Source organism: Nerophis ophidion, linkage group LG02 (assembly GCF_033978795.1).
Source record: "Nerophis ophidion isolate RoL-2023_Sa linkage group LG02, RoL_Noph_v1.0, whole genome shotgun sequence".
Taxonomy (NCBI): Eukaryota; Metazoa; Chordata; class Actinopteri; order Syngnathiformes; family Syngnathidae; genus Nerophis; species Nerophis ophidion.
In genome coordinates, this window is record NC_084612.1 from 33079853 (window position 1) to 33104256 (window position 24404).

The window sequence follows — 24404 nt, forward strand, 5'->3', positions numbered from 1 at the left end:
AGTTTTATCTGAAGTCCAGTCAGTATATTTCGAATTAAATTTGCCAAGTAGTCTCCCTATCATCTTTGCAGTGACTCATGCATTGATCTAATTGAACAAATAACCATCATCCACGGTCAAGGTAAAGAATCATACATTTTCTACCGTATAGTCAAAATAAATTGCGTGATTAATCTGTATATACATGGTGAATGCAATACTAACTATAGGAGTTAATGCTTTACATTTGACAGCCCTAACAATGCACATATAAATGTGCATTTATTAGGAAAACGGCCTTAAAACTATCTTACCTATAATACGCACTGAGGCTATTAAGTGTGTTTTATTAGATTACTCGATATTATAAAACAAATTAATCAATATATTAATTGCTAGAATAATCAATAACTGCAGCCCTTGTTATGTCACTAATGCGAGTGACTTGCCATGGTAAACCCTGACAAAAAATTATATAAAAAAAACTTAAATTACTAAATATTCAAGAAATTATATCAATTTCTATAGACAAATAATATATTTTAAAATGTGGGTATATTTTTTTTTGCAGGATGTTATTTTTATAATTTTATTATTTGATGCTTTTTATTTTTCCATAGATTTAAAAATGTGGCAATTTGAGGGTGGCCCTGGCAATTTTTTCCATTCCTTCTCTTTATCAGCTAAACATGTTGCAGTGAAGGAAGCTGCCATTCCTTCATAGAGCTTTTCAAAATAAAATTATAGTGAGGGTTACATTTTGTGAATGGAGCCCCTTTTTTTAAATAAAATATTCCTGACTAAAGGTTCACAAGGTTTGGAAGATTTCCCTATGAAATGTTTGTTTGGCCATCAAAAGATGATTTGATATTGTGTGTATGCGTGCTTTCTTGTTTGCCTTGTGTACAGTTGGTGATGGTGAGATAAATGCTGTATGTGTATTTTGACACAATGGAACATAGTAATCGTCACGTTGATATGCACCAACAGCAAAGCAACATACCTCATTTTGTAATGAACACAACAACAGTGTGCTAAGGTACTTTTTCAAAACAGACTAATGGCCAAAAAGGTTCTAACCTTGGTAGCAATCTCACAAGTCATCTGAAATATGATTAACATGATGAAAAGGGCTGTTTTCATGTTTGGCTTTTAAAGAGCAACTTAATGTGAATTTGTTGCAAATGAACATGTGCAGGTTAGTTAGACACAACCACAGTGCTGCACACTTCCAAGGGAGACACACTTATGTGTTGCACGGCAAAATGTTGACCAAAATGCTTTGTTGGTAACGTTCTCATGTAATATGTATGAGCTAGTTTCTCATTTCTTGTCGTATTCTCATTTTCTGCAGCACAACATGGGAGGTTAACTCATGTGTGCTGATTACATTGTTATCAATGACCAAATAGTGTAGCCTTTCACATTGCAGTCACATTATGTAAATGGTGATATATATTTAACTACATGCCTTATAGACGAGGGACATTCAACCTGATTAGAATTACCAAGATAATAAAAAATATTTAAAATTAAAAGCATCAGTTGTCGTCCTTTGCAACATTCAGATGTTCTATGGCAACACAGGATTTATTGTTCGGATGCACAAATAACTATGAAAGTTATGCATGCCAACTATATTACAGCTTTCAATGCCATGTGTTTGTACAAATATTCCTTAATGAGCTACATGACTGTCAAAGTAAACATCATTAGGTTAAGAAAAATATATTTAACAAATATGACAAATATCAACTGCAGGGGAAATGAACCAGTTGAAAACTTGGAAATACAAAGAACTTGCACAGGAAGCTATTGAACACTTGGTCAGACAGCAACAATAGCAGACAAAGTCTAAAAAGAAACAAAATAGTAGATCATGGTGTTGCCACCTAAATGTTATTTGCTATTCTAAAAAATAAAAAGCTTGGAAAAGACCTCAATTTTTATAGCTTTTCAAGTGGCAGCATTTGGTCGACATCAGAACGGGCGACTTCCCTTGAAGGATTTATATACGCCAGAGTTACCACCGCTTGGAATGGAGTTGCTGGTGATTTGTACGATCCGATTGATTCCAGAGTGACTGGGAATTAAAACAAAAAAACAGTGACTGACAAGAGTTCAGTAAAAAATAGACCAGAAATAATTAAGAAAATCCATTTTCATACCCAGAAGGTGGAGACATCATGCTGCCTCGGCTGTTGGCCATCCTGCGGCTGTTAGAGAAGCCTCCTCGTTGGGAAGCTGAGCCTGCGTTCCAGTCCTTCCTCATGGCCTGCTCTCTGCTGTGACGCTCTACCACCACCACCTGGCGGCCTGAGTTAAAAGACTGCAAGGACCAATGAGCAGTCAGCCACTAGTCTTCATTAAAATAAATGCATTGTGTTCCAAAGCAGACCTCATTCATTCCCATTGGCCTCCCTACATCACGTTCATTGAAAGAACCTCTCCCTCGGCTGGCTGAGGAACCTCCTCTCAGTGCGGGACCCGGACCGTCTCTCCCTGAGCGCTGTGGACGCATCCGCATGGGCCCACTGTGCAAACGCCACCATGAATAAGGGGAAAACAAACAAAGGATTGATTGTCGACAGGAAAAGTAGTTTTTGGTTACCGTAAATCTCCCTTGTTGGCATTCATGCTGGATTCATTCTTCCAGCTGTGACCTGCATCCCTTGGGGACCGGGGGTGTGACATGTTGCTGGACATTCTGGCTACCATTTGCCGATCCTGCATCTGAACAGGCCGTCTCTCGTCTCGATCCCTGCGGTCTGTGTCGCGTAGTTCAGTGCGGGAATGAGGTGGATTGGCCCTGCGAACCACTTCAAAATTCTTGGGGTAACGCTCAAAGGCGGCGCCCGTTGTCTGAGGAGAGTGGCGGCTCTTCTTTGCTTCTGGCTCGCCTTCAAACCGGTTACGCCTGGAAACCAAGGCACTAATCAGAATGTCTTTCAGCCTACAGTTGACTAAACCATTGTACAGCTAAAACATTGTCGAACAATGGTACCTGTCATACGTGTTGGGCTGCTCCACGGCAGCTTGCGGGAATCGACTCTTCTCACGGGGGTTGAAGTTGGAGAAGCGATTCTGCTGCCGGTTGATGTTGGGGCCTTGGTTTGGACGACCAACTGTGGCATTAGATTGGATCTTCTTGTTGCCATTCCAGAATGCATTGTCCCTCCGGCTAAAATGTCAAATACAATATTGTGTCAATGTTCAGTTACTGCGTTACAATTCTCAAACTTAACAGTAAAGGAAGAAAATAAAACGGTTAAGTGTAGTGTGTATGCTGTCAAATATAATATTGTCACTTTTATTTCCTTTTCTACAACTTATTTGTTACTTTGTTCATGTAAACAGACGGCCAGGTAATTTAACTTTCCTCTATATAAAACACACGGTATTTCCACCATTTCAAACCCATGGTTTTCTTTCTATAGCAAAGACATTGTTTCCCTCAATATGAAACCAATAGTTTTCAGCCTATACGAAACCCCAAATTTTTCCACTATATGAAACACATTATGTATTGTCTGACCCCAAATGGGAAAAAAGAGTGTGCGCACCCATGTTCAATATCACGGCCTCTTTTGAGATTTCTCTTCTCTAGCTCAAAGCGGATGTGCTCCTGTCGTCTGAGCTCCTGTTCGCGGGCCATTTGTTCTGCCTCTTTACGCCTCTCCTGAACAAAAATGCACACATTAAAGAAAATACATTGAAACAAGATGTGAGATTTTAATCCGGGAAATCTAGTTTTAAACATTTTACACCTTCACTTCAAATGTCTGAAACAGAATGACTCATCTAGCAGCCACCAAATAACATTCAAGCCTCACATCAGTGATTCATAGTTTGTTTGCTACATTAATATTTTCTCCCCTTACAATCAGTAGACTTTGTGTTCATACATGCTCTATGCGGATTCTTTCCCTTTCAAGCTTTTCTCTCTCAAAGCGCTCCCTCTCCAGTTTTTGTCTTTCCATCTCCAGTCTCTGGCGCTCGCGGATGATGTTCTCTCGCTCTTCACACTCCCGTTGACGGCGCATCTGTTCCGCAATTTCACGGTGCCTTAAGAAAGTTGGAAAGCACAATCAACAACCTTTTTAAATGAATCCATCAAATGACCACATATTAGATCCTCCTCAAGACCCAGTTGGCAATTAGACCAAGCGGTCAACACTTTTTTGGCAGTTTTAGACAAATGAGATCAACTTTTTTAACTTGACAAAACAGAATCTTTATCATTGGCCATTTGTGGTAGCCAAGGAATTACCGTAGTTGCCAGCAGGTGGCCAAAAAAAGCTGCAAATACAAAAATTCGTATAAAAACAGTTGTCACTGACATATGGAGCAATAACAAGGTAGAGTCCATATGTTCAAAAGTTATGGGTAAGTGTGATTTGCTAACATACCGGTAAACTATTTAAGCTTGCTGACAATGGTAGAGGAGCCACTGGAATGTATTGTGGTTTTGGTGTTCTGTGTCCTGCACCTACCAGAGGAAGGGAGCAGTCACCAGGGTGGGATGAGTTACAAAGGATCTAGCACACCCGCTTTTTAACTCCTCAATATTGATTACAAATAACTAGTCTTTCGGTTGTCTTAGCTCTACATTGTCTATTTTTGGTCACAATAACAAACCAGTGACAGATGAGCTGATTACTGATTAAATGACTGGTACTAAACTACTGTACATTAACAGCTCCTGAAGCAGGTTGTGTGTCCGCAGAAGACAAAAAAGTACATCCCCTGCTCTGCCTTTTAGGCCCCGGAGTCAAAACGTTTATGAAACCTTCAATATGTTAACTAGCCAGGTTGTTTCTGCCTGTCTTGCAATTCAGTGCAGCGTTCAGGCACAAGGAACAGCGAGTAACTGCAGCGAGCGTTCAACAAATTTTGTTTAGATGTTTTTTTGGTATTGTAGTCAGTAGAAGTAATATTTGGGTGCAAACATGAATGTCTAAAAATCCGGATTTCATTTTACAGTTGTGATCAAAATTATTCAACCCCCACACAATTTTGGTGTTTTAGCAAGTTGGACATTTATTCCGTATTTTGTTTATAGTCATATCAAATAAAGATGTGTCAAACAGACAAATGCAACTTAAATTGTAACACTGTATTTTACAAAACACCAAAAAAGGACATTTTTCTTAATATCTCATAGAAAAAATTATTCAACCCCCTAGTTACATGCATCTTTAGTACTTAGTAGAACACCCTTTGGCAGTAATGACATCCTTCAAACGTGATACATAACCGGACACAAGCTTCTTGCAACGATCGACAGGTATTTTAGCCCATTCCTCTTGGGCAAAGGCCTCCAGTTCATTCATATTCTTGGGCTTGCGTGCTGCAACTGCCTTCTTCAAGTCCCACCACAGGTTTTCTATAGGATTTAGGTCTGGCGACTGTGAAGGCCACTCCAAAGTCTTCCAGCCCTTCTTCTGCAACCACTCTGACGTTGATTTGGAGGTATGCTTGGGATCGTTGTCCTGTTGGAAAGTCCAACGTCTCCCAAGCCTCAGCTTCGTCACTGACTTCATGACATTTGCAGCTAATATATCCTGGTAGGAAATAGAATTCATAATGCCTTGAATGCGCTGGAGATTCCTGGTACCTGAGGCAGAGAAACAGCCCCAGAGCATGATTGACCCCCCACCATGCTTAACAGTAGGCAAGGTGTTCTTCTCTTTGTAAGCTTCATTTTTCTCCTCCAGACATAACGTTGATTCATAGGCCCAAACAGTTCCAGTTTTGTCTCATCACTCCATAGAACAGTTTCCCAAAACTTTTGGGGTTTGTCCAGATGACTTTTGGCTTACTGGAGTCTATTTTACTTGTGCCTGGTAGTCAGAAGTGGGGTGCTCCTGGGAGTTATGGCATTGAGGCCTTCATCTCGTAGTGCGCGCCTTATTGCCTGGGACGAAACCTGCGTCCCCCCCTCTGCAACGCCCTGTTGTAGTTCCTCAGCTGTTACCGGGGGGTTTTTCACCACTGTACGCTTCAAATACCGGACAGCAGTTGCACACAGCATCCTCTTTCTACTACGCCCAGGTAGTGTTTCCACTGTGCCTTTAGCTTTAAACTTGCGAATTATGCTCCCAACTGTGTCTCTTGGAATGTGTAATGTTTTTGCTATTTTCTTATATCCATATCCTTTCTTATGAACAGAAATTACCTCCTCTCTTGACTTCTTTGACCACTCCCTGGACTTCACAATGTAACAAATACACCACTGACCATCTACAAGAAGCTGAGCGTCACAGTCTTTTTCAATCAGTTTAATTGTTGCTCGTTATGGTTCTAATCACATCTACAGGTGTTTTCAACACCTGATTGAAAAGACCTTATTTAAATTCTGTTCTTAAGAGTTATGATCTTCAAGGGGTTGAATAATTTTGTCAATGAGATATTAAGAGAAATGACACTGGTATGTTACAAAATATAAATGTTGTAATTCAAGTTGCATGTGTCTATTTAATGCATCTTTATTTGATATGACTATAAACAAAATACGGAATAAATGTCCAACTTGCTAAAACACCAAAATTGTGTGGGGGTTGAATAATTTTGATCACAACTGTACATGCGTGGGTAATAGAAGATGAAAATGACTTTTTTTTTAACAAATGAGGATTCACATCCTTATCTTTTTTAACCTAATTTATACAGAGAATAAACTACTGGTTTTAGAAACGAGCACCAAGAGTGTGAAACGTTACAGCAGATGGAAGCTGAGTGAGGTCGGCATGACTTGACACTGTAAATAAGGAACGTGGAGCCAAGCTATGCTGACATAGAGTACTTACCCAAAATCAACTGTAAAACATTTCCCCAGCCAGATGGACCAAACAGATAACTGTCAATCGAGTAAGTCACTATAATATTGATCAGCATACCAGGCCTGTTAATACAAACATATACACTGTCGAGCTCGCTGTGTACAAATAAAACATGAAATGTGGGCTTATACTTTAGAGATACTGTAATATGATTGTTTTTCAGTCCGTACAGATTGGTGTCCTATCACACTGTGTTATGTATTACAAACTCAAAAGCCATTCAGCTGGTAACGCAAGAAGCTAGCGGCTATTACTGGAGCATGCCGTCGAAATGCTGTGTGTTACTATGCTAGAAATAGAATTCCTAAGTGTTCGCTCTTACAATAACGATGTTGCTACAGCTTGGTTATTATACGGATTACAGAACATAAATGAAGTATTGTTGGTGGATTTTGGATGCATTCTTAAAGTGATTTAGAGGAACAATGGATTGTTCCCATTAGCTGCAATGCTATCCACATACGACGAGCAGATTACAAATTTGAATGCAAAAAAGAAAACCCTTTGTCTGTGAACAATATGCAAAATTCCAAAAAAAAAGTGCAGTTCCCCTTTACATAAACCAAAATTTTCATCGATACAGGTGGCCGGCTGTACCAGACCGAGAAAAGATTAATGCGAGGTGGTCCATGTGATCATGGAGCTCTGTGCCCACATACAATTGTATCTGGCGTGGGCAAGACACTCTTAATTGGGGTTCAAGACAAGCCCACTGTTGCTCTCCTGCGCCACGGCTGTGAAAGTGCTAGCTTTGATATGCAGTAGAGCTCACTCTTTAACTTTTAGTATCGCTGATGATCACTCTCATTTAATCGTGGCAGCCAAAGTCGTGATTATGATTCAACAATTGCACAGCCGTAAATTATGTTGAACTCGGAGCAAAAGTCCATCTGTGTTCCTACAGTCAAAATGGATCACACACTGACCCGTCCAGTTAGTGTCCTATGACCCTCTTCAGGTGGTTTAACACAGGGCATTCAAACAACTACATGACCATCAATAGAGCAACAGATGGCAGATTTCTTAAGGACCAAGATCAATCAAGATTGATAGGGTGTGTATAAAAACCAGAATAGGCTGATCAGATTCATGTCAACCTCAGACGGAATGTAAACACTGATGATAAAGAAGGGGTTAAAAAAATATTCTAAAGAAAAAAAATTGCTTGCAGTTAATAAACCCCTAATTCAGGCTGCAGATTCTCTGCACCACAAGATCCATACAACTGTTTTCCATGTAGAAACAGACTCCACGGCCTTTCATTTTCTGCGTTAACTTTGTTAAGCGGTCATCCGGTTGGAGCTGGAAGTCGGGCAGGTATAGTGCCAAGACAACTCTTAATGAGACAGCGGGCAGGAGAACATTCAAAGTCCATATTAGTCTGTGTGAGGAGGAACATCTGATCCATTTTGATGGGCAGGGAGCGGAGGACATGAATAAGAAGAATAGATTAGCTGGACCAACATTTTGGCACATTTGCTTTGTCCAAGTGAATGCTGCTGTTCCTTTGGTAATCAGGTTATAAAGACTACACAGGTTAGCAAATGTTTTATTAAAACAGAACTAGGGGAGGAAGGGACTGTCTGATGCTAATTATGTCTTTCTTTGTATATATTGTCAAGAGCAGCCAAAAAAGGAGAAAACAAAAGCATAAAACAGAGGCATCCACAGTTTGCACCATTTTGTACTCATGCTGCCATGCATTTGAAAAAATGTATTATTTAGCACCACATGGCTGAAAATAATGCTCTTTAGCAATTGCAAAAGTAATATACTGATCAGGATTGTTATTGATGATACACCAATAGAATATGTTCAACAAAATTCATTCTTAGGAGTGGTGATGGATGAAAATATCTCATGGAAGCCCCATATAAGTTACCTGAGGACTAAAGTTGCTAAATGTGATCGAATATGAGGAGATCATGTCATCTATTGAACACCAATGCTCTGCTTTTATTGTATCATTCATTTATTATGTCATATTTAAACTATTGTGTTGAAGTCTGGAGAAATTGTTATAAATCACACCTACAACCTTTAGTCACTCTGCAGAAAAAGGCCATCAGGATTGTTTCCAATGTTCACTACAGACATCATTCAAATCCACGATTTATGGATTTAAAGCAACTTAAACTGAACAATGTGATCAAATTTAAAACTGCTCAAATTATGTTTAGGTCATCCCAAAACTCTCTACCATCCAATATACAGAAACTATTCCATTGTTACAGTTTAAGAGGAAACAACAAGTTATATTTGCCTAAATTTAGAACAACTTTAAAATCAATGTGCATTTCAGTGCGTGGAGTCAGTCTGTGGAACAACTTAGGGGACAACTTAAAAATGTGTTCTAGCATGATTCAATTTAAAACACTGTTTAAAAAAGAAGTACGAGGAGGAAAGAGTGATGCCCTCAGCACAGAGCGTTGGGAGAGAGGTGTATGGTCAGAGAGTGTCTGGGCCCGTGTGTGTGTGAGTGTGTGTGTGTGTGTGTGTGTTTTATCTCGTCTTGTCTTGTCTCATAGTATTGTTAGTGTACAGGTGTTTTTCTTGTTTTTGTTTAGTGAGTATTGTACTTGTATTATATTGATTATGTTAAATGTGGAATGAGTGAGAGGGGTTGGGATATTATAAGCATCTGCTTCATCCAACCCCTTTTCAAGCCTTGCATTAATATCTCTGCCAAAATGTAAGAAAAAAAACAAAACCTGTGTTTATTTGTACTGTGCAGGTTTGAAATAAATACTTCAATTCAATTCAAGTGTTGATGAAATTGAAGTTCATGCACATTTACTGTAAGATTGTATGTACCTGCGAATCTCTGTGATTCTTCGGTTTCGCATTTTCTGCTCCATTATCTTCTCAAAAGGAAGAAAGTCTTCCATCTTATTGGCAAATTGCCGCTGTTTCCCTTTAACCATTTCCAACTGTGGGGAGAGATGATCAATAATGTGACATTTAAACCAAATTAATACAAGAAAGTGAAAAATTACCTCTTCAGGAGGAATGAACCATTTAGAGCGTCTATGATCATTCATGTTAAAAGGCTGGGAACAAAGAAGGAAACACAGGAGCATGATTGACATCCAGGACAAGAGGAAGCGTGTTTATAATTATAAAACATATCTTACCTTCTCAAAATACCTTGTTTTTTTGAAAGGTCTTGTTTTCACAATATTTGACTTTCCTTTGTTTGGATCTTCCTCCACCATATCACCAGAGCTCTTTGCCCCTGGGTGAGAAAAAAACAACAATAATCATCCGTTAAAACACATTAAATATGCAAAATGTGCAAGATGACAAGACGACTAAAATCCTACGTCCACGTCCTCGGTCATCTCTCTTTGAAGGACCTTGGCCTGAACTAGTAGAACCGCAATCATTTTTGCCACCCTTTGCAGCTTTTGAAGAATCTTTGTCCTTTTCCACTGATTTGTCATTTTTGTGAGGGGGTTGTGATCTAAATGTAATGGAGATATCCATAAGTCAGTTAATCAAACAGAAGTTATTTACAAAATGTATTCTATCACCCACTTGATGGAAGGCTTTGACCCTGTCAAACTGCGCTTTTCACTTGACTTGCTGCTACTTGCTTTGTCATCCATATCAGTCTTTGAAGATTCCTTTTTAAAGGGATAATTTTTGACCTACAAAAAACATGAATAGTTAACTCAAGTACGGGTACAGAGATTTGTCAACATTAGCAACAAATAGACAACATTTGGCGCAGACTAAGTTGTCGACAATAAGGTGACATAAATGCTCATGTTTTTCTGGACGGAAGTGAATAAGCACGGCCACTCGTAACATTGAACAGGAAAAAAATGTTAAGTGTGGAGACAGTTCATCATAATCTTGTTAAAAACCTGGCTCATTTTGCAAAGCCGATCTTGTTTTTAATGGCAGTACATCTGTGATGTGGGCGTATTTAAAGCGCAACCATATCGGACATCTGCAGGATGCAATCTCAAGAGTTTGCTTGCTATCTAACAAATATGAGACGAGTTCGTGTAAGAAATAAAGGTATTGATCATTTTAGCCAATGTCAGCCAAGTAAACTGACTATATTAATAGACAAAGTGTTTTTTGTCAGGAACTTCAGGTGCAAAGCAATGTCAATTTGCGGTGCAGCAAAGAAGAAAAACAATAACATGTCGATCACACGAACACCTACACACGCAAAAAAATATTAAGTACTGAACGCTCCTATCCTAAAATAATAGATGTAGAATATATTAAATAGATACACTGAATCAATAATACAATATAAAATTAGTGTGTAATTGATAAAAATGTCAGGAGTTAACAATATACCAGTGTGCTTTTTAAAACATCACAAAATACTTTCTTTTTGAGGACGTTAGACAACGTTGGTGTTTTGTTGTTTTTATTGCTGCTATTTTGACTGTCCTTTGTTTTCATTTTTAAAAAATACATTGTTTTGTCAGCTTTTTTCTTGTTTTGCTTTTTGCATTTAATTGAACAAAAGTTTAAAAGGTTTTTTGTGTAAGTAAAGCCCAATGAGCATCAGTTACACTACAAATAAATATTTTCTAAATAAATTAGTTTTCCAGGTTAGTGCCTAAAACAGGGTTTCTGCAGGTGTTAGCAAGTCCAATTTAATGCCTTTTTAATGCCACTTATAATACTTTTACTATAGACTGGAACCTCGATTCACAATCGCCTCTATTTGCAACCTTTTCGGATTACGTTTACATCGCACCAACTAAGCTTCTGTGTGCAGACCATGTCTCAGCGTAGAAAAACTTTTTTCATTCATTCACCATGCTGCTTGAAGCCAATGAGAGGTGTCATTTTGAAGACATCCTTTTCTGAACATGCAGGCACGGACGGCCATTTCGAAGAGGCGGGCCGTTTGAGGTCACATCCTGTTTTCGTCGAACCACACCGGCGCGACCATTTCAAAAGAGCCTCGACGTTAGCAGTACTTCTGACAAGTTTATTTCCACAATTGTTGTACCTTGCACCAGTCCGAGTTATGTCAGCCTGTCTTAGAGATCACTTTGTGTAATAGAAATGCCTTAAATGTGTCCAAGTTTTCACAGTTTGCTGTATAACTTTGGGTTGCTAGATAACAACTGAGATAGCATATTAGCTAGTGATCCTGCAGCCCCTTCACTTAAAGGATTTCATCTGCGAATGGGCCTGTTTTGAAGCAAGTCTTTAATTGTGATGAGATTAATTGTGATGAGAACGAAAAAGATGAAATAGCGAACTTTTCTTACAGCAAATAAAGGATGGCCTCACACTGCAACTACGACATGTGTTATTAAGATTGTTTGCTATTATAATCTTGCCGCGCTATTGTGAATATGCATATCATGAAATGTTTGCTAGTGCATTGCTTTTGTGCTGTTGACTACTGTGATTTATTAAAATAGTACTTTTTGCAACACAATTTCCCTCCCTTTTTTTCCTGTTAGTGCACCACAAGTTTTATAGAACAACCTTTCTACTTAATGGTAAGACCATTTTTTCTTTTCCAAATAAATAGTACAAATTAATTGGCACCCACTATTTATTTACTGTTAATACGCATACTAAGCTATTTGGTACATCATTAGGCCAATGATAACAGAGCATAAGTAAAAGAATCTGGGCGCCGTTCACAAACGATCATATATTGGAGCAGGAGTTACAATCGTTTTAGAACGTTACTTCATGAATGAAAAACAGTAGCAGTTCCCAAACGGGAAGCGAAGTCTTCGGACCGGAAACAGTGTCACCGGAAGCAGAAAACAAGGCAGGAAAATACAACGATAGAAGACGTAGAGTCACTTCAACCAGAAATAAGTACATACATCTAATGCCTTGGTAGCATCTTTGGTATATAAAATGTGTAATATTCATGCAATGTTAAAGGGGGTTTGTTTGGGAAAATGTAGATTGGCGATATTCAATTATAGGGACAAATGTGATTTGCACTAGCAATGGTTGATTGTGTTGGCTGTGGAACATGGTTCTTTGCAAAGGCCAATAGATGGCGATGTGTCATTTATGTGAGTCATGTATCTAAAGAGATTGTGACTTTTATAGCAAATTGAATTTTTTTGTAATACATGCAAATAGTAAGAGTTGAAAGTGATCATTTATTAAATGCTATATTACAATTTCACCATTTTCTGCATCCTTAAACCTGTGAAACGAGAGTGGTTTCCTCAGAGTCTTGATAAAGGAAATTAAGCTTAGCTGGCTGTCTGAATGTAGCGGAGGTAAAACAGTGAAACAATGACTTCCCAGTGGGAACGATAAAACGGACTGGCTGGTAAGCGAGTTACCATACACAATTAGTGGACGGCCTATTCATCAGTGTTGAACCCGAAGTTGCCAGCAAACTGCAATAGGTCAGATGGAAACCAAGTCATGTCAAAGGCGCACTTTCATATTTTTTCTGTGCACTCGACAACGTCAGACAGCTTCTGCCGCAGAAGAAGAAGCAGGAAAAGCGTGTCTTTCCTTTGCCGATGAGGAAATTATCCTAAAATTAGAGAAACCTATATTGGAAACATCAATGCAAATGGTACAGTACAGTAAAGAAACTGCTAAAGCCGTCATTGAAGCGGAAGCACTAGAAGCTGCAGTTGACACCTTGAAAGTAAGAGGTAGTATTTGCTGTAATACTTAATTCAGTAATTTAACTCCTTTGGCAACCACACAACACACTAAAGAATATATCACTAAACAAGCCAAAGCTTTCGAGACAGAATGACATCAAAAATTAAGACAATGCTTAAATTAAATTACAGGTATACCACACCCCCCTGCAGAACCAATTTAGTGGAGATGCATATGTTCGTGAAGCATGACAAGTTTAAAAAATGCCATTCTACTCTGCCACACTACGCGAGACCTGAAACCCCCTGCAGTGGTGAATTACCTCCATATCTCCTAACACAAAAAATATCAATGCAAACCCAAATTATTTTGTGGGATACCTTGCACTCCGTGAACTGGTATCTACAGGCTTGCTCCAATTCAATAAGCCTTAGAATTACACACCATGGAAACGCTCGTTTCTGTCTGCCACAAGTGGATTGGATTTAACAACAAGTGAGAAGATGCATCTTTTTTTAAAGAGGCTAAGAGAAGAGTCGAAAGAGCATGCTGAATAGATCAAAGCAATTCACATCAATCATCCAAAAGCAGGCTGCGCGCCTTCAAAAACTGTTAAGAACTGTAAAGTATTGTATGTCCATTATCCAGACATTATGGCCCAATATCAAGGACCCCCACTGTCAACAGGAGTGTAGAGAAGCCTGTTCCAGAATATGGCGGGGAGGAAGTCAGCACTTTGCCTCAAACCAACGTCACAACCAAATGCACCACAGACTGCGTTGGACACCTTGAAGGCCGACCCTGCTCCAAAATTTGCCTTGTGAAGATATATCTGGCTGGTCACAAATATTATGAATGCAATTATGGACGAGCAGAACAATAGCTCGCTGGTTCATTCATTTGGAAGTGTTTGCAGACAAAATCCCAAGTGCCCCATACACACATAACATGTGCAGGAGTAAACAAACTAACAGGAAGGAGGGCAAGTGACATGAGGGAACAGGGGCGTCGCCAGACAGATTTCACTGGGGCACGTGCCCCACTGTTGATTTGCAGTGCCCCAGTAAAAATTTCCCCAATTAAAAAAAACACTTCAGAGTTTTAAGTCTACATAACAGACAACAGCGCACATACTACTTAGTATGGTAATTGATTGTCGGGGGAATTTCCAATGAACATGAAACATAATGTCGGTTATTGTCTGTCTGCTGGTTCTGCTCAGGACCTCTGCATCAATGATGATTTTGAGTAAGCATGTGTGAGTTGAGTGCTTCTCAAATGGTTTATCTTCAGGAAGAAAAACATTTTTTCCATATCATCAACTCGAGCCAAATTTTTAAATCATTCAAGTTTATTTCACAGAAAAATAGCACAGTAGATTTGTCTTGTTAATCGGTGTGACTTTGACTAAAATAATCTTGTTTTGTCACCAGAAAAATGGCTACAGCTAAAGCATCTGGTTTTGTTTCCAGAAAAAATAGTAACATTTCTGTATTTGTTTTCAGAAAGATGGCTGAAAATATCGGGTTTTGTTGCCCCATTTAGATTTTTTAAAAATACATTCCCATGTCTGTCCTGAGTCCTCCTCCAACTTGTTAGTCGGTTTGCCTTTTGCTAAAATACTCACTAATAGTCACTAGAAAAATGGCTAAAAATATCTTGTTTAGTTGCCACAATTGTATTTTTTTCTCCCTTAACTTTTTTTTTTTCATGCACACATGACTGCGACTCACTGAAAATGACACACAATCCACTTTTGTCACGACCCACCAGTTGGGAACCACTGGTCAACTGTATAACAGTTACTGTAATAATTCCATGTCTGTCCAGAGTGATTGACCACTTTGCAAAAATTAAAACGAGACGTTAGTTTACTTCTCAGAAAATGATTCCCTGAACAGACACACAACAGTTGTTCATTTATTCTACTACTGTGGCTTTATTGTTTTGTGTATATTTTATAGTTTTGTGTATCTGAAATAGGATTAGCCACATTGCCATAAATGGAAATTAAATAATATAAAAGAACCCAGAGATGTAGGGGTGCTTTATTTTTTGTTTTACTTTTGTAGATGTTAAATTTGCAGATGATTACTGCAATAACAATTTCAAAAAGATTCTTTGCTCTTCCTTTTTGCTTTTACCAGTAGCAGTTTAGAAGTCTGGAGTAAAAAAGTGCACAAGTAGGTGAAATGCATTAGTTAATTTCAGGTGGTTAATCAAAGATCCATACAACATAATCTGATTTGATTTCATAGTTTAAAGCACTATGTATGTATTTTTTGTGATAAATAAGTGCTAAAATTGTTTTTGCTTATGCGCTTTGCACGCTTACATGAATTATTTGTGCCCCAGGTGTGCCCCAGTACAGTATTAGGTCTAGTGACGCCCCTGTGAGGGAACGATCCAAATTATTTTACCCAGCCTTACAGAATGCAATGGCATTCCTGAAAACGGGGTGAGATTGCAAACCCTGATGCTGCTCTCCACCATGCTCATTTAAAATCAATAGCTTATCTCATCCTAGATGTGGATTCAGTTGCCCAAATCATGATGCTCTTGGGTCGAGATATTGTTAGAGTGCACAAAGTGTGCACTCAAGTGACAAAACTACCATGCAGGATCTTTTGGGCAGGAATCTACTTTTACTATTGACCATATTGGATAAGATGTAATCAAGAGGACCAAGGACAACAACCACATTTCTTTTCCAACTCAAAATGCTTAATTCATGAAAATATTCAGTGATGGACTAGAAAAACACTTACAACAAATGGGTAGTCCCATAGCCCTTAAAGAGTCCACGTCAGCGGCTTCCCAACAACACGCCTTAGAACCCTGCAGATCAGGTCACGCATTCTGTTGCTGTTGGCCATTTTAACAACACCAACCACCCAAATGCACCCAGTATTTGGTCCCAACTGATTAATGCCACCCTTGAAAAAACCTTTGATCTTGTGGACCAAGTTCAGATACAGACATCTGCTACAAAGCTAGTGACGCTTCGCACCCCAAAAGACAATGGAATGGGGGTGCCATGTAATTATGCCAGACGGGGAGTACGCTGTCACCAATATAATGTTTAAATCTAAGTTGTAACGTCAAATATATTTAGAATAAATTAGTATTTGTATTTTCTGGAGAGTTAAAAAAAAAAGTTTGCAATATGATTTGATTAATTTTATAGAAAAAAAAGTCATAGTACGCGAACCGGAAGTGCCGTCTTCTGTCCGAAAACAAGAAGTTCGGCAAGTAACACAACAAAAGAAGACGTAAAGATAGTCAGTTCGACCAGCAATATCTGCATACATCTTATGCCTTAGGTAGCGTTATACTATGTAAAACTTGTATTATTCATACACAGTTATAGAGGGTTTCTTTGGGGAAATGTAGACTGGCAATGTTTGATAAACAAGACCAACGTGATTTGTACTGCCTATTGGTGATTTGTTGGCTGTGGGACATGGTTCATTACAGTGGTCAATCGATGGCGATGTGTCGTGTATGTGAGCCATGTATGGTATGTAAAGAGATTCATGTGACTATTTTTATTGCAAATAAATTAAATGTTTGTGTATTGCACTGCATGCAAACAGTAAGAGTTGAGATTGATTATTTATTTAAGTTTCATCTTTTTCTGCATTATTTAACCCAGTGCAACAAAAGTGGTCTCTTCAGAGTCTCGATGAAGGAAATGAGTTTTGCTGACTTCACCAACATTGCGGAGACAGAACAGTGTATGTGTACGCTTCATAATCTGATTAGTCGATTAATTGTTATGATAGTAAATGACTATTTGACTATCAAAACAGTTGTTAGTTGCAACTATAGCCTCAATACCGTCTTTTCTGCAACTGCCACTTTTGACAAGAACACAAAAACAATGAGATGTGAAATGTTTTGAGGTCTAATTGTTAAAAACTTACGCCTTCAACATATATCTGCTGTCCATCGAGCTCAGTGCAATCCAGCTGAGAGATGCACCGTGTCACCTCTGCACTGGAAGACATCGTCACCAAGCCATAACACTTTGAACCAGGGCTGCGAGCATTTGTTAGCACCTTGGCACTTAAAACCTATCAAAAAGAAATGTTTTGATTGATGACAGAATAGCGGTGGGAAAAAGTTGTCGATTTTGTGTCAGACACAAATCCCCATTATTTACCTTGCCATATTTTCCAAACAGGTTTTTCAGATCTGCTGCTTTGGTGTTAAAGGATAGTCCGCTCACCCAAAGGTTGTAAGAGCTACTGTTGATACCGCTGCTGCCGCCAACAACTGCGTTTCCACAACAAATTCAGAAAGTATTTAAAAAAAATGCATTTCAAGTAATTATGCCAGTGTTTTGGGAGACATCTTACCGTGTTCACCTTTTGCATCTTTTCCATCTCTCTCTCGTGAAGAGCTACAAAGCAAAATTTGCAAAAGCAAAGAGCAAATGAACTTTAGCAAATTATTTATGTGAAGTTACAACAAAAACCTATATTTAAACAAAACAAGACATTTCGTACTTTTCAAAGGAAAAAAAACACCTGTGAACAAGACATTGAGATTTGACAATGTCTCAAACGCGTCAGAGCTTTTCCGGTGGTGATGGGTCAGATCATGTCAGCCAATTCATTTCCTTGACTGAAATCTTCAGGTTTGTGGATAAAAAACTGCCACCAAGGGAACTAATAGTGATTAAATGCACTTTTGCCCAAAATGCAGAAGGCTTTTAGCGCTGGAACAGGAAAAAGTAACAAAATAAAGAGGGTTTTTTCAACTCCTGGGTACTGTTGCAATTTATGCCAAAAATAAATGAAGGTGTGAAAACAGCAGAATTGGGATCATCATCACTCAAGGCCAAAAATATCTTGAGGCTAGCCACAATGTTGCGCTGTTATAGAGGAACTTGATAGAAGAACTGACATAGAAAAAGACCAACCTCTTTGCTTGACCTGAAACCCCCGTAGAGGGGCCTTTCTTTCCAGAATCCTTGTCTTTCTCCCCAGTTTCAGCTTTCTTTGTGGCCCCTCTGTCGTCCTTTGAGTGCTCGTCCCACGAACCATCATGATCTTTATCATCTTTTTCTTCAATCTTCATATCATCTGGGCTCATCTCGGCAGAGGCCTCAGGCCCATCGATGCCCTTGTCGGTCTCTGAATCTGGAAGTTTCACATGTTTACCTGGTTCAAGAAGATCATCACCATCAATCTCCAAGGTGATGATGGCGTCTTCATTTTGGATCGACACAGATAGGTGATCTTCCTCGGCTTCTTTAGGGGAATCCAAAGCATCAATGGCCATCTCGTCTTCAGACTCTATCTCAGGCTCCAAGTCGAAGTAAGCCTCTCCGTCAAGCTCAGCTTCGAGATCATTGAAGATGAAATTAGCTTTAGCATCAAGGTCGGGCTCAGCCTCTCGACCAGGATCGGCATCGAGGTCGGGCTCGCCGTCGAGATCGGGTTCAGCCTCTTGATCGGGCTCGGTGTCGAGGTCAGGCTCAGCCTCTTGATCGGGCTCGGCGTCGAGGTCAGGCTTAGCCTCTTGATCGGGCTCGGCGTCGAGGTCAGGCTCAGCCTCTCCATCGGGCTCAGCGTCGAGGTCAGGCTCAGCTTCTCCTTCAGCCTCAACCTTGACGTCAACCTGTGGCTCGCCATCTGCGTTGGCCTCTTGTTCAGCATCTGCGACCCCCTCTGGCTTGGCATCTATTTCAGCATCCATCTCAGGCTCGGGACCCACCTCAGCTTCTGTGTCTGGTTCGACCTCAGCCGTCATCTCAGCCTCAGTCTGAGTGATGTCCTCGCAGAGCGCAGGCTTACATTTTCCTTGTGTACCATCATCTGTATCAGCTATATCTGAGGGAATTAATAAGGATACACATGGCAAAAAACTTTTAACATGGGCATGTTGCATATTTCTTGACCTACAAATAGAATAGAAAGCAAATTTAGTGTTAGTGGTCATCGGGGGCGTAGACACCACAGGAAGACACAAAACACACAATCTTCACTGAAAGGGAGGGCGGATTCAGTGTTCTTCATTTCCTTAACCACCTCCAAAAAAAAGTGTCATCGAGATTGTAACCTTCCGTAAGGGGAGTGGAGGGCAGGGCAAATTTCCATGAAGAGGAAAGTCTCAATCATCATCCCTTCGACATCACAGTGGTCAGTCGGTTAAAGGTCATCTGCACGTTTTAAAATACATTTCTGAAGTCCATATTTCCTTCTGAGGATGATCTTTCACCAGAGTCCAACATGCAGCAATGTGTCCAGTGGGAAACACACAGCTGTGAGTATGTTTCTTTAACCAAAACCATCTTGATGTTGGAGTCCAAGTCCCATATAACTGTCACGCTGTAACTCTTCACTGCAAAAAAACCCCATCAGTCTGAAGTTCATTAGAAAGCAAAGTATGCAGTGTAGATAGATGATTTCCTGGAAGAGTCCCGCGATGTTCTATTTGTCCATCAAAGAGGGAATCTTGATCTTTCATTAAGCTTTGGCCCGTCACACACAATGACTGACAGCTTTAATGTCCAATTGACTCAAAATCTGTTGACTTCACATTGGGCTATCCATAATGCCAGTCAAAAATGTGCAGAACTGGTGATTATTCTTAAATCACCAGAAAATTATTTCAATTGTCTTACAAGTCATTGGACAACATAATCAGAATGCATCCTTTGCATGCTGAGACTCCAGGAATGTGGCAGTTGTATTGGGCAGGTGATGTGATGCCAACAGCAAACCTTCCACAAAGCCTGTGTGTTGTCCAAATAAAATGTAGTACAGTGCAACCCATTTCCAGCGCAACAAATGTGCAAGAGGTAAACAAAATTACTCGCACAACAAATCTCCAAAAATACCGCAACATTAAATGTGCCATTTTGTAAAGTGGTAGATTGAACCTCCTCTAGTAAATGAGATAAAATAAAAAATAAAAAAAAACATGCATACAGGATTGTTTTGCCTGTACCTGGACAAGATGTAAGACAACCTATTAGAAAACATGGACATTATGTTAGAATACATACCTTTCTCCGATTCACACTCCATTTCCTAGAAAAGATTAAAGCAAAGTGAGGTAGGAAGTAGCTAAACATACAAAAGGGCAATGGTACCACTATGTTGTTGGAGGTCTGTTATTTTTATATTAGTTTATGTGTTGTTACAGCAACACATAATGCATTTCAGACAAGGAAACATTTCTAAATTTAAGGTCTTGTGTGCAAAGCTTAAAGACAAATTAGGCCAAAATAGACAAAGAAAACAAAGAGGTGTAAGATAAATATTAAAGGCCTACTGAAACCCACTGCTACCCACAACGCAGTCTGATAGTTTATATATCAATGATGAAATCTTAACATTGCAACACATGCCAATACGGCCTTTTTAGTTTACTAAATTGCAATTTTAAATTTCCCGGGAGTTTCTTCTTGAAAACGTCGCGTAATGATGACGTGTACGCGTGACGTCACGGACTGTTAGGAAATATGAGCGCTGCACACACACACAGCTAAAAGTCGTCTGCTTTAACCGCATAATTACACAGTATTTTGGAGATCTGTGTTGCTGAATATTTTGCAATTTGTTCAATTAATATTGGAGAAGTCAAAGTAGAATGGAGTTGGGAAGCTTTAGCCTTTAGCCACACAAACACACGGTGATTCCTTGTTTAAAATTCCCGGAGGTGAAACTTTACTATGGATCACAGCGGTCAAGCGAACATGGATCCAGACCGAATGTCAACCAGCAGGTTTCAGTGACAAAATTGTGGTAAAAAGTCGCTTCTTACCGGAGATCAGCTGAGCTTGCGCCGTCCATAAAGCTGCCGTCGACTTCCCTGAGACACTTGCGTCAAGTCACCCGTGGACACACACCTCCGACTATCAGGTACTGTTAAACTCACTAAAACACTAGCAACACAATAGAAAGATAAGGGATTTCCCAGAATTATCCTAGTAAATATGTCTAAAAACATCTGAATCTGTCAAAATGCAATCGCATTTTTTTTAACTCTTTTTTTTTCTAGTCCGTCGTTATCAATATCCTCAAACACCAATCTTTCATCCTCGCTCAAATTAATGGGGAAATTGTCGTTTTCTCGGTCTGAATAGCTCTTTTTGTTAGAGGCTCCCATTAAAAACAATGTGAGGAGCCATCAACGGGTGACGTCATCGTCTGCGACTTCCGGTAAAGGCAGGGCTTTTCTGTTAGCAACCAAAAGTTGCGAACTTTATCGTGGATGTTCTCTACTAAATCCTTTCAGCAAAAATATGGCAATATCGCGAAATGATCAAGTATGACACATAGAATGGACCTGCTATCCCCGTTCAAATAAGAAAATCTAATTTCAGTAGGCCTTTAACATACTGTATGTCACTTACCTTAGAAGGCATATCCTCTTCTGTGGTAGTGTCTAAGTCTGAATCCATTCTCCTTCCTAAAAAGTGAAGTCCAAACATTTGAAACTGTGCTATTTTAAAAGAAACACTTCCGGTGATGTAAACATTACATTACCTTTGCCTTTTCCACTTTTACGGGTAGGTGTGCTTACAGGAAGCTGTATTTCCACACTACCAGTGTCTCCATCTTCTTTTTCAATAGCCTAAGACAAATATGTATATTTATGAAACACGTTCAATACTATAAAAGATGATTACACTCAGCACAATTACAACATATGGACATTAAATCCAACAGTTTATATTATTTGTGATGGAAGAAAGATTTGTTTAAACACTTATCTTATATAATTCAGCCGTCAAAGCTTAGAGGAAGCGCCCCCGCATATATGTAAAATAAAAACGTCACGCAACTGCAACAACGACCATACGATAGTATCAAAGGACAAGTACTACGGACAAAGAGCACGTACGCCTACATTTTCTTCGTGTATCCTGCCTCAAGACCATTACACAAAGTCCGTTTTGGACTAAAATCAGTTGAAGAAATTTGAACGTGTTTATGTTTCGACATGGCTCGGTTACAAAGGTATCATTTTGCTATACATGAGCTGTACTTACGCTTTGCAATATAATCGAGTAAGATTGTTTCCACGTGTTACGTACGGACACAAATAGTTAGGGTACTTTCACAATATTTTTTATAATGTATAAATATTATACCACTTCCATTCACCTAGTGGTTTAGCTCGATCACATGCTAAACTGTAGCTCGGGTCAGCTGCACTACTACGCATTAATACACTTCCAAATACACAAGACATTGGTAGTGTTTACCTGTTTTAGCCTGGCGACAAGCACACTTTTAATACCAGACGTGTCCAAAGACCTTCGTTTGAGTTCAGATTTAAGGTCAACGACCCTTAATTCTGATATTTTTCTTAACGCCTTGGAAATGGCCCCCGACGCCATTTTACCGACTGACGAATTCGCCTGCGCAGACTGAATTCCTGTCAGTAAGCTTATTTGCTGTGTTTTGTGCTTCCTTAAAATGCGACAGCGCCATACAATGGAGTGGAGGACGCACTGAACAACTCCACTGACTTCGACATACTTAAAGGCCTACTGAAACCCACTACTACCGACCACGCAGTCTTGATAGTTTATACATCAATAATGAAATCTTAACATTGCAACACATGCCGGGTTAGTTTACTAAATTGCAATTTTAAATTTTGCGCAAAGTATCCTGTTGAAAACGTCACGGTATGTTGACGCGTGCGCGTGAAGTCACGGATTGTAGCGGACATTTTGATCCAGCACCGATCCCAGCTATAAGTCGTCTGCTTTAATCGCATAATTACACAGTATTCTGGACATCTGTGTTGCTGAATCTTTTGCAATTTGTTCAATTAATAATGGAGACGTCAAAGAAGTAAGATGTAGGTGGGAAGCGGTGTATTGCGGCCGCCTTTAGCAACACGAACACAGCCTGGCTGCCTCGCCTCGTCGAGAAACGTGGCTTCCCAAGGAGACACTGGCGGTCACCACACCCGCGGCCACACCCCTCCGACTTTCAGGTACGACCATATAATCTCAGTAAAACACTAGTAACACAATAAGCAGATAAGGGATTTTCCAGAATTATCCTAGTAAATGTGTCTAATAACATCTGCATCGCTCCCACTGCCCTCGTCTTTTTTTTTTCCTAGTCCTTCACTCTCACTTTCCTCATCCACAAATCTTTCGTCCTCGCTCAAATTAATGGGGAAATCATCGCTTTCTCGGTCTGAATCGCTCTCGCTGCTGGTGACCATGATTGTACACAATGTGAGGATGTGAGGAGCTCCACAACCCGTGACGTCACGCGCACATCGTCTGCTACTTCCGGTACACGCAAGGCTTTTTTATTAGCGACCAAAAGTTGCAAACTTTATCGTCAATGTTCTCTACTAAATCCTTTCAGCAAAAATATGGCAATATCGCGAAATGATCAAGTATGACTCATAGAATGGACCTGCTATCCCCATTTAAATAAGAAAATCTAATTTCAGTAGGCCTTTAACTGACACTATTTTGGGTACGTTCTGTAATCATAAAATTAATGCGTGAAATTGTTACTTCATGCTACTGTACACTCAACTATACAAATGTTTTCCATTAAAGATGTTTTTACTACTCTGTGTCATAACGCTATTACTCAATGGTCTCTTGTGAATGGTCTCTCAATTCATGATAGTAAATATAGTTGTCTGGTAGTAACTTGATTTCAAAACTGCCAATCTATGTTCAGAGTTATAAAATATTGTACTCAAACAAAAAATATACTCAAATGAAATAGAAAGTAATGGACAGGCTCGGGATCTTTCTGTGTGGAGTTTGCATGTTCTCCCCGTGAATGCGTGGGTTCCCTCCGGGTACTCCGGCTTCCTCCCACTTCCAAAGACATGCACCTGGGGATAGGTTGATTGGCAACACTAAATTGGCCCTAGTGTGTGAATGTGAGTGTGAATGTTGTCTGTCTATCTGTGTTGGCCCTGCGATGAGGTGGCGACTTGTCCAGGGTGTACCCTGCCTTCTGCCCGATTGTAGCTGAGATAGGCGCCAGCGCCCCC

The 24404-nt window shown here is 39.6% G+C and overlaps 1 protein-coding gene across 1 annotated transcript; it reads right to left on the reverse strand.

The window, feature by feature from the left end:
* Window positions 1–1550: 1550 nt before the first annotated feature.
* sltm (SAFB-like, transcription modulator) lies at window positions 1551–22797 on the reverse strand. The gene is made up of 20 exons (XM_061882015.1): window positions 22627–22797; window positions 21905–21992; window positions 21772–21827; window positions 20419–20443; window positions 18328–19240; window positions 17762–17805; window positions 17566–17678; window positions 17327–17476; window positions 10359–10471; window positions 10145–10284; window positions 9956–10056; window positions 9818–9871; window positions 9636–9751; window positions 3885–4044; window positions 3543–3658; window positions 2984–3160; window positions 2591–2896; window positions 2378–2513; window positions 2148–2308; window positions 1551–2062 (listed from the first exon to the last, which is right to left on the reverse strand). The coding sequence occupies exons 1-20, from the start codon at window positions 22759–22761 to the stop codon at window positions 1960–1962; spliced, it is 3207 nt and encodes a 1068-aa protein (XP_061737999.1). The 5' UTR covers window positions 22762–22797; the 3' UTR covers window positions 1551–1959.
* Window positions 22798–24404: the final 1607 nt, after the last annotated feature.

Excerpts from the sequence above, each read along its gene's own strand:
- sltm (XM_061882015.1), bottom strand. The coding sequence starts at position 22,761 with ATGGCGTCGGGGGCCATTTCCAAGGCGTTAAGAAAAATATCAGAATTA. Across the intron at positions 19,241-20,418 it reads GGAGTGTGAATCGGAGAAAG|ATATAGCTGATACAGATGAT; the intron begins GTATGTATTCTA and ends TAATTCCCTCAG. Across the intron at positions 10,285-10,358 it reads GGGTCAAAGCCTTCCATCAA|ATCACAACCCCCTCACAAAA; the intron begins GTGGGTGATAGA and ends CATTACATTTAG.